Source organism: Styela clava, chromosome 14, assembly GCF_964204865.1.
Source record: "Styela clava chromosome 14, kaStyClav1.hap1.2, whole genome shotgun sequence".
Classification (NCBI taxonomy): Eukaryota; Metazoa; Chordata; class Ascidiacea; order Stolidobranchia; family Styelidae; genus Styela; species Styela clava.
Genome location: NC_135263.1, coordinates 19,925,490 through 19,936,511, shown reverse-complemented (window position 1 = coordinate 19,936,511; position 11,022 = coordinate 19,925,490). Strand labels below are relative to the sequence as shown.

General features: G+C 35.1%; 1 protein-coding gene across 4 annotated transcripts; it reads left to right on the top strand.

The window, feature by feature from the left end:
* The first annotated feature begins 1,546 nt into the window (after positions 1–1,546).
* Positions 1,547–11,022, top strand: LOC120340823 (transmembrane and coiled-coil domain-containing protein 4-like). 4 transcript variants are annotated; one of them, XM_078119837.1, is made up of 13 exons: positions 1,547–1,706; positions 1,870–2,164; positions 2,652–2,805; positions 3,064–3,281; positions 3,594–3,736; positions 4,035–4,112; positions 7,178–7,399; positions 7,680–7,844; positions 8,314–8,408; positions 8,681–8,807; positions 8,883–9,000; positions 9,079–9,258; positions 9,550–11,022. In XM_078119837.1, exons 2-13 carry the CDS (start codon positions 1,890–1,892, stop codon positions 9,902–9,904), a joined length of 2,130 nt encoding a protein of 709 aa, XP_077975963.1. In that variant the 5' UTR covers positions 1,547–1,706; positions 1,870–1,889; the 3' UTR covers positions 9,905–11,022. The 4 variants fall into 4 exon arrangements, with proteins under 4 accessions (XP_077975963.1, XP_077975965.1, XP_077975962.1 ...); XM_078119839.1 differs by lacking the exon at positions 1,870–2,164; XM_078119836.1 differs by lacking the exon at positions 1,547–1,706 and having other exon boundaries at positions 1,717–2,164.

Here is an 11,022-nt window from a genome sequence, read left to right as displayed (position 1 = left end):
AGTGGGAGTGACGGGAAATCGCTCTAAGATTCGGATAATATGTATGTTAGTACCATTACCCCGTACATGCACGGCAAGTTTATACGGCACTCCGGAAGTATGTGCAACAAGATGACGCACAACCTGAACTCTAACCTGGTATACATACTATGTTCAGGTTGTGCGTCATCTTGTTGCACATACTTCGGGAGCGCCGTATAAACTTGCCGTTGCATTTGCTATTCAATGCAAAATTACCCCACACATACTCTAAAATACATATTTCCCATACCCTGAAGCAAATTCCCGTCTTTTGTGAAATTTCCCGTAGTTTCCGCAATTTCAAATTGACAAATTCCCGTCGTTCCCGCAGTTCCCGTTTTTTAGTGCATTTCCCGTCGTTCCCGTTTCCCGCATTTTAGGGCCCTAATGACGGGAAAATTTACTAATAAGCGGGAGAATGTTACGAAATGCGGGAAAGAGGGGAAATTGCTCTCAGATAGGGAAAATATGCATTTTAGAGTGTATGTAGGGGAAATTTCACTAAATAGCGGGGAATTTCACACAAAGTGGGAATGACGGGAAATTGCTCTAAGATGGGGGAAATGGGCATTTTATTGTGTATGTACGGGAAATTGTACTAGAAGGCGAGAGCAACGGGAAATATACACTTGAATGTGTAGGTACAAGAAATTGTATTGAAAAGCGGAAATTACGGAAAATATTACTCATGAGTAGGAACTATGTGATATTTTGGGAAATTTCACGGAAAATTGGGTGAGTATAAGGGAAATTCTCTAAATAAGCGGCGATGACGGGAACAACGGTAATTGATGGCGGTGACGGCAATGAAAAGCGAACGTATTGACAAATGACGGGGAGAGTCGGAAGAGTAAGAGCATCGCATTGACGTAATTTTTGGATGACGAAGTCAGGTGAGGGTCAGGAATGATATATGCAAAAATTGTTACGCTAAGATAAGTATAAGTTATCGAGGTAAGAAACTACATCCATTGCGCTAAGGCAAATTAATATGTCGGTTTCTGCTTGTCTAAAGCCTTGCATAGAGTGAAAGCGTTCCACGTCCTATTAATAAAATGTGGCCCAATACATGATCAGTCTCTGGATATTAAATAACAAGTCTTTATGTCTGCGGCACCTAACCTCAATCATTGCGTGAATTAAATGTTCTTTCTGTTTGTCTAAAGCCTAGCTCAGAGCGGTATCGTATATCACCCTATTAATAGATCGTAGCACAATACATGAGCTATTTCTGGACATAAAATAATAAGTCTTTATGTGTGTGGTACCCAACTTCAACCATTGCGTAAAATAACATGTATTTTCTGCTTGTCTAAAGCCTTGGTTAGTGTTGTATCGTATAACGCTCTATTTTAGATTGTAGCACGATACATGAGCTATTTATTGCTGGACAGAAATTGGTCAGAATGGGATATCGTGAACGTTCCTTGGCGACAATTTAGTCGCTTGTGATGCTTGTTTATTTTGAGCTCTGCACAACGACCCCGATAAGAGAGAGGTCGGTGACGTATTGAGTTTGTTGACATACTCGTAGGCGCCATTACGGGTGACCGTCGCTAAACTTTGGCAAGCTGTATTTCGTTATTGTGACGTAGCAGTGACGTAATTTTTGGATGACGTCATCAGGGGGGTCAGGAATCATATATCCAAAAATTGTTACGCCACGCCCACTAGAAGTTATTCAGGTAAGAAAGTACAGGAGACCCAATTTCTCCACCTAATCATCCCAACTGTTATTTTTGTATAGATATTGAATTGATCAAACTGGCAAATGTATATCGATTCAGATGCTTTGCTCGTTAAATACTGAAATAAGGGGCGACAAATGAATTGTTTTATTTTTGAAAGAGAATCCATCTACTGCAGTAATGGATGAACAGGGGAAGAACTATGAAACTAAAGTTTCAAATGATGAAAATACCTTTCATTCTGAAAAGAAAGCAGATCCTTTGAAAAGTGATCAAACTCAGCAAAATGGTGACATTGGTCTTGGTGCACCAGATCATTCAAACATGGTTGATCAAGCTGCAATTGAAATAGCTGCTAATAAACTCATTGCTCAATTAAGTGATCCTGGGAAATTTAGTTATCTTGGATTATGTAGCACTGTTCTCTCATTACTGTTTGGATCTCCAGAGGATAAGTAATTGCTTTTTTAAACTATGTATTAATTTCAATTGTTCAGTTTGGCTTGCATAATACAGTAGGGCACAGTTTTCCGATCTAAGATGTCCCAACACACTATTTGACTCTGAAACGCACCATGCTTGTCTTGATAATAGTTTAATGTGAGTCAGCCTCCACATGACCGAAATTCTCTTCCGTTGATATTTTTTGCTTAAAAACTTCCAAATGCTGCGATACATTTTTTTTCCTGTGAATTGGATTATTTTTTCCGGTGAATCCAAGGGTGACTTTTTTAGGATACGCTTCCTTTTAGTTTATTGTGCATTGCCGGTTTGCCTATATGAGGCGCAGACTGTCTCGTAAAGAAGTTGGCATTCACTGTTTTAATTGATGTATTTTAATTAATGTGGGGGCTATTCTAGGAATAGGATAACTGTGCCATATTGTAGTATACATGTTATAGTCGTAATTTTATGGACTTCTTTATCGATCTTGTTTGCCAGAGTCTATCGACATAAGACAGTCTACTCATTGGTCAAACATGTTCAACTTGAAAGCAATTGTTATCCAACAATGGTTGCTATATCTGATGGAATGAGCAGTCATACCGGAAGTGATGTTTTCATAAAAAGTCTTTTAACAGAAAAAATGCTTAAGGTAAAATAAACATATCATCAGCAGTATCATTCTGTACGTTTTTTTAACATTCTATATCTGTATGGTATCATCAAATTGATTCGATCAGTTAAAGACACAGACTAACTAATTGGTCCTATAAGTTATACAATAAATGTAATATTTTCACTAGGACTGTAGGAAGCAAACCTAAACAAAATAAGTACCGTAGGTATTTGTTATATTTCTATTTAAGTTTAAACTCTGATCCATGCTGGTTTTATATATGTTTTTGTTTAGAATAGACCTGTTACAATTGCTGAAGATCTTGTACTCTGGGCTTTGCTATCTGGCACAAGTGATGGCACAAATGCAAATCTCAGAGGACGTTATGATGCCAGAACTCGTATATTAATACGCCACATCACATGGCAGTTACATATTGTTCTTGAAGATTTAGAATCTGTTGAACATGAAATGGTTAAAATGTTGGAAGCTTGTACTGAAAAAGAGAAATCGTGAGTGAAATCTATCTGCTACATTTTTCACATGTTTCAATCCAGCATCCACATCTCGAACCTGCGAGGCGAACATAGTTTAATGCATGGTGCTGAGTATGAGGCTAGACTTTGAATACCTTTTCATTTATAAATTAAATTATTATTGTCAACAATGACTGCTGTTGAACCACTCGATGCTTCAATTCGCAATGCTGCTTCATACACAGGGATAAAAAGACTCGAAAAATTTAAAAAAGTCGATAAAGCTAATATATTTCAATGTGTCAAAGTTTCATTCTGAAGTATAATAATTGTATTATCCTTATCTAGGGAACAAGAGGAAGATAGGCGACGGAATGAAAGAAACCGAAAATGGAAAAGATATGCTTTGATTGGGCTGGCAGCTGCAGGTGGTGGTGCTATAATTGGGTTAACTGGTGGTCTTGCTGCTCCATTAGTAGCTGCTGGTGCAGGTAAAGTGTATTTGCAAGTCATTCTTAACTTCATAATGTAATACAGTGGTTCCCGAACTTTTATGGCTTGTGCCCCCCTTCTGATGGCTATTAGCACTCGTGCTCCATAAAACTACACACACTGCAGTCTAATTCTGTCTATTTTACCAAATTTTTATGGTATTCCACTTATTATGGCAAAAGCAAACCAAAGGTTATAAAGTCGAAGGTAAATAATATACAACCAATTACACAATTGTTAGAATTCACAGAGCATTTGTTGTTGTTTGTTACTTACATTGGGTATTCTGATTGGTAGATTCCAAATCCCATAATGATCAGACAATTCATGCACAAGTAAGGGAAAACACTCTGGGACTGAAAAGGCAGTTTTCAGGTAATGAAACTATGGGGAACAGAGAATTGTCTTTTGGAGGACAATTAAATATGCTTTAACTATTGTAGGGGGGTGGGGTTATTTAAGTAGTTTTTGACATTTAAACCGGTGTAAAATCTGAGTGAAATCGATTCTCCGTGAAATTATGGTTCCATTGTAACATTCTGACTCTGTACTTTCTTGCATAACAGTTTGAGTCTTATTTAATGTATTCAAGTCACCCAAAAATGCAATTTTTTTTTGGAAGTCAGTATACTCAATTTACCTCATTTTTCGAGGATAATTGAGTATACTGACATCTACCAGTTAAATCAAATCTAAGAAAGCCCTAGAACCAAATCAAACCCCCCCCCCTCATGAGAAACTTGGGTACATATAGTTTATTTTAAAAAATAGTAATTACAAAAACCTTGGAACATAATTATCTGACATCACTTTAAACTTGGTATGATAGATCGCAATTATGGTTTCCATAAACTTTTCACCACAAATAGGCTTTTAGTTTAAATACAAGTTCACTATGGACTAGAAATGGGTGGTTTGACTTGGCCAACAACTTCCTTGATAGAGATACTTTTTATGTTCCTATTTTGGGTTAAATCTAACACAAATCTTTGAGCTCTTTCATACACTGGTATCCTACAAAGTTCATTTTGTATACATCGGTGAGGACAACTTGGCCAAGGAATTCCCTTTCCCCCTATTTCAACCAACTTCCTTGATAGAGATACTTTTTATGTTCCTATTTTGGGTTAAATCTAACACAAATCTTGAGCTCTTTCATACACTGGTATCCTACAAAGTTCATTTTGTATACATCGGTGAGGACAACTTGGCCAAGGAATTCCCTTTCCCCCTATTTCAACCAGCCAGTCAAGGTCTTGATTTCATTAATGTCAGAATATGCTACTTAGAGTTAGTTATAATCAGCTGTACTATGTGAGAATTTTGCCTCGTATTCTGTCTCGTAGTCAATAAAGCGGAATCTAATTCCTTTCCCCCTATTTCAACCAGCCAGTCAAGGTCTTGATTTCATTAATGTCAGAATATGCTACTTAGAGTTAGTTATAATCAGCTGTACTATGTGAGAATTTTGCCTCGTATTCTGTCTCGTAGTCAATAAAGCGGAATCTAATTCTGACTCTGTTACTGCTTTTCTGAACTATTATTATGATCTTTCTATTTGCTGTTTTTCTTTTTTCTACCAATCATATCCGTTTTAAGTTTATCCTATCAGTAAAATGATATATACTTTCAATTGACATTATATAGTTTTCGTCTGAATTTATTTTCTGGGACGGCTTTTTCTTTATTATTACTACTTGTTTTCGGAGATGACAGTGAGTGTGATTACGTCAACTAAAGCCTTTGTAGATGCACTAAGTTTACTGGTGGAGTAGGACTCTGTGCTTGGCTTGTCCACAGCTTTCTTTTTTACTATTTTTTTAGTTACAAGAAAAAAACTGCTTTCTCAAAATCCTACAATCGCCCATTGTGAATTTACACACATATTCATTAAAAATAGAAGCCTATATTGAAAGATGGACATGATAAAGGCTACAAAAAAGTGTTAGAGCTCAAAATAGTCACACAGAACCTCGTATTCCTGTGTTATAGCAGTGGGAGAGGCCATTTATGCATATACCCGATTTACCCCACGGTAAATTTCCGACAGACTCAATTTACCTCGATTTTTTCAAACATCAATAAAACAAAAAGTCAATGAGTTACACAAAAATTATCTACAGGGGCTAAGAGAGTCTTTACTAGGGTACTAAAAGGCATCACAAAAAGTTTAAAATATACTATCAGAAAAGTGTCATGTGAAAGTTTCCAAAACAATTTTTTTCATGAACAAAAAAAATTTCACATACAAACATCTAAAACAATTTTATCATTGGTAGGCAAGTGAGTTATACGCAATGAAATGAAAGCATAGGATATGAACTATTGTTGCTACAAAGTACAAACCATTCACTCAACATACAAAAAAGTTAGCGAGGTTCTTATACATTGTACTCAATTAACCCCATATGCTCAATATACCCCCCCCCCCCCCTATTCTTGAACAAAAATGTTTAACAGTGATATATATCGAATCTGACTTGGTGTTTTCCTATTACCCTCTTCAACATAAATACACTCATTAGCCTTAAATTAATACTTTAATGCAGGGGTGTGCAAAGTGCGGCCCGCAAGGAAAAATTGTGAGGCCCGCGGAGAAGTGCCAATTTTGAATGATGCGCGGCCAGCTAAACTAGTTTTGAAATTTAATTAGATCTGGTTCCCTTTGAGTTGCAAACTCATATCCCAGTCCAATTTATTATCTATGCCTATGACGTTACAATACAACGCCCTGACAGCGAGGCAAACAACTTGATTCGCAAAGCTGTCCCTTGCTGAGCAGCGAACAATTTAGGGAAAATATGGAGCAGACGCTGATGAACTTGTAAGAGCGGGCAATTGAAGGTTAGGCAACTGGCAAGCAGTTTAGAAAAAATTAATATTATAGAGATACAAGAGCTAACTGGGTTCTGGTTCCAGTGTATCAATTGATTTTGTCTAAATCTAATCTAGAATAAGACTTGACAAAAAATTATTTGGAAATGAATTTTACCGAAAACACCAAGAAAACTTTCCACATTTAAAAAAGTCATGGCTTCAAATGGCACTTTGCGGTAACAATTTTTTTCTAAAAAGGGCGTCATATTGAATTGCTAGCACTTCCATTCAAGCAAATTTGGATAAAAGTAGTCAGTTCAAACTGAATTTGTTTAAATTGGGTGTCAAATTATATATATTTGAATTACAGTTTTAAGAATATGCATTTCAAATCATCATTTCTGCAAGGACCCCTTATGATGGTATGAGATCAATAACAAAAAGACACTATTTTGTGCCTGCAACTAGTAGAAAGCCTATGTTAAATGACGATGCGGCCAGCGGTTTCACCCAGTTATTGAAATTTGGCCCGCCTGCGAAAAAGGTTACACACCCCTGCTTTAATGTATTGTGTTCAGTGTTTCTGTTCCGTATATAAAAAACCAACATTGTTTTTGTTCTAGGAACAATTCTCGGTGCATCATCTGCTGCTGCACTTGGTTCTGTTGCTGGATTGGCAATTATTACTTCATTGTTTGGAGCTGCAGGTGCTGGTCTCACTGGATACAAAATGAAACGAAGAGTGGGTGGAATTGATGAATTTTTATTCCGACCTTTAACCCCGGGAAAAGAACTCAACATCACTATTGCAATATCGGGATGGTTGTCAAGTACCCAAGGCCATGGTAAGTAGTGAGTTCCACAATAAAAATATTTGACAGCATGGAGTTTTCTAGCCTAATTGAGTAAGGAATTTTTACACACGTTTGGGACTTCTCTTTTTATATGATCCCCGATCATTCATATTGGACTATTAGTCAACCATTGTCATATATTACCAATGTTGCTATATAGGAAAGGAAGTTTTCTAAACAAAGAGAATTCAAGAAAATGATTGATCCATAGGCATATGATTTTCATAAACTGTTGCTTGTGAAATCCCTATCCAGTTCTATATTATTTTAGGTGATTTTGCAATACCATGGACAACCCTGCGACAAAGTCATGAACAATATTATGTTGTTTGGGAATCAGAACACCTCATAAGATTAGGAAGTGCATTGGAATATATTCTTGATAGTCTTGTTACTGTAGCTGCTAATGAAGCTTTAAAATATACTGTTTTGTCAGGTATGGCAAGTTCGTGAATATTAGCTTGTGTTTTTGTAACAACATTTTTGTGGTGAGGTTGTGAAAATATATTATTTGAGTCGAAAGGTTTTCAGTTGTATAAGCTATGTCGTTGAAATATATTCAGATATATTCAAAAAGTAATTTTTATAAAGGCTTTGCCCAATAGCGTATCATAATTTGTCATCTGGTTTCTATTGGTTCATTTAAGTTCTGGGCTTTTGAGATCTTTTAGCATAGTATTAGTACTATCTTATAGTCATACACTCATAGGTAAATATGTTATTAATCAATGAGATAATAAACAACTGTTTTGATGATATCTCACTACAAATGAGATTGAAAGCTGAATCAACTGAATTGATGTACATTGAAAAATTCATAATACTCATACAATCGTAGCAGATTCACACTGGAAAAAGAAACTCCTTGAGATTATTCTGCAATAGCATATTTTGTTTCTTATCAGGATTGGTTGCAGCAGTTGCATGGCCTGCTTCATTATTGGGAGCCGCAAGTGTTATCGATAATCCATGGAGTGTTTGCTTGCAAAGGGCTACGCAGGTAATAATAGTGAAATGTCTGATTTTTGAACTGATCAAGCAGATCCGTGTTGGACTATAACTACTTTTTTTATTGTTTCGTCATAGAAGCCACTAGGTTTTGATCATTTTACATTATGGTGAAGTTAACCATTCTATCATAGACTATGTAGATGCCAGATGGGAGTATTGGTGGGCTGGTGGCAGCCGTATATGTTTGCGAATACTTGTGTTAATAAGTTTTAGTTTTTATATTTGTTTTTCATCAATTTATTGTGTATATAATCAAAACAGGTTGGAAAAGAACTAGCTGAAGTATTGCTTTCTCGGCAGCATGGACATCGTCCTGTAACATTAGTTGGATACAGTCTTGGTGCTCGTGTTATATTCCACTGTTTGGAAGAAATGGCAAAACGCAAAAGTATGAAATTTACTTTGAATAGAAGATAGTAGATGATTAATTTTTGCATTTGAAATACCTAACATTGTTTTATAGATCATTCAGGAATAATAGAAGATGTTTATTTGCTTGGAGCTCCAGTTACTGGGTCTGCAGAGAAATGGGCAGAATTTTCCACAGTTATTGCTGGTCATATAACCAATGGATATTGCAGGTACCATAATTTTCCATTAATTCTTTTATGTTTTGTTGAATTTTAGTGTAAATAAGTCATATTATGAAATTTTATCAGGTCAGATTGGTTGCTCAAGTTTTTGTATCGTAGTAGCTCGAGACAGACAGAGGTTGCAGGTTTGCAACCAGTAGAATTGGAAAATAGAAGAATGATTAATATTGACCTTACTTCAGTTGTTGAAGGACATCTCGATTATCGGAAAAATATGCCAACTATACTCTCAGCGGTCGGCCTGAGGTAACACAACACAATTTCTAATTCAAGAAACTTCATTTGTAAAAGTTATCACAATTATTAATTCCTTTATGCTCCAATATGACTGTCAATGTTTAATTTCCATCATTCCTCAGGTATTGGTTCAACAAACTTGAAACTTTAAACCAGTTATTTCCTGTAAATAATAAATATTATTCATTAACAATTTAATTAAATTTAAATATATCACATATTATGGTTGTTGTGTAATATTTTGAGAGAATATTCCATATCTGGAAGTGTGATATATTTTAGATTTTCTTTATGATTCAGGTCAAATTCTGATGCCTCAGAATTGGCAAATAAATTATCCAACACAAACCTGAAAGCAAGGAAATCACAAAGTATGCCTGTGATTACAAATAAAACAGTAGATTCTAAAAAAATTCCTCGATCAGAGTCGCTCATATCAAGTATAGAAGATTCACGTGGAAACATGGGGGAAGAATCAAACCAGGCAAACTCTTCGAGCAGTTGTTGTGACTTATATGAAAGTAAACACCAGTCTGACACAGCCGTACAAAATGAGAGCCAGAACATAAATACCTATAAGTCAAATCATTGTGATCAAATTGCAGTATCTGATGACGCCAATGACAATGTTCCAATGTTGAAAAATAAAATTTGATTATTGTAATTGGTGAGAGTTTTGGTATTTATTTTATATTTCAATCATTAAGAGTAATTATAACATGTTTAAAGGGATTTTGTGCAATAGAAATTGGTGTGATTCTCATTTTTAAATATTTATGATTTATTGCCGTAAGGAGTTTTAACGGAAGTTTATTTTTCATTAGATAAGGCATGGATATGTATTTTTGATTGGTTTTAAAATTATATTTAGTATTTGCCATGTATTATTTAAATGGTATTGAATTGAGCCAACCATAAGCAACTTGAATTTGTGTTGATATCAGCATAATTGATATGGGAAGGAATCGGTGTTTACTTTCTTTGTATTGTTTTATTTGTGCTTCTTAGTTGTTTATGTGATGGCGAACAACAGGCTATGAGATTTAGCAAACATTTCCTAATGATGAAATTGTCCATGTGGAAAAATATACAAGCTAAGTTGATCTATTAATGTTCTATTATAAACCTCATTCGAACAGTATAACGCATGAACTGTATTTTATACTTGATATCCTAAACTAATCTATATGATTATTTTCCTGATGGCTTGTAGCAATGATACATGGTACATGCCTCCTTTAAAAATATATATATATAGACTATAAAAGAATGTTTTAAATATGAATTATTTAACTATCATCCAACATTGTGAATTTATTAGTGAAATTTCAAGATTTTTTTGCCTCATGGCACTAGTGAATAGTATGGTTTGAAGTATTTCATTGAAAGAACACAAGTATATATCAATCTTACCATACAGTTTCTTGAATATTTTGATAAAATTATGTCTGCCAAATCTAATCATATAAACTTGCCTTGGAAATGACTGGAAATTTGTCTTATTATGTTTTGAAAGTGTTAGCTTATTATATTATTTCTATGACTAAATGATCGATATATACTGGTTTGAAAGTGAAAGAAAACGGAAGTTTTTTCCCTCCTATATTGCAATCATGAATCTTCGTTTGTACTGACTTTCTCTTTTAGTATATCACATTCCAAATTCACCAAATTTTTCATTTATATGTTCCTCTAACCTTGTGTCTGCCTTCAGTTAAAATTATGTTTTATTTCTTCGATAACGGTGCAAGATATTGATTGTTATTCAAATGA

Coding starts and splice junctions, on each gene's coding strand:
- LOC120340823 (XM_078119837.1), top strand. CDS start 1,890: ATGGATGAACAGGGGAAGAACTATGAAACTAAAGTTTCAAATGATGAA. Junction 7,845..8,313: donor AAAATATACTGTTTTGTCAG/GTATGGCAAGTT, acceptor GTTTCTTATCAG/GATTGGTTGCAGCAGTTGCA. Junction 9,001..9,078: donor ATAACCAATGGATATTGCAG/GTACCATAATTT, acceptor AAATTTTATCAG/GTCAGATTGGTTGCTCAAGT.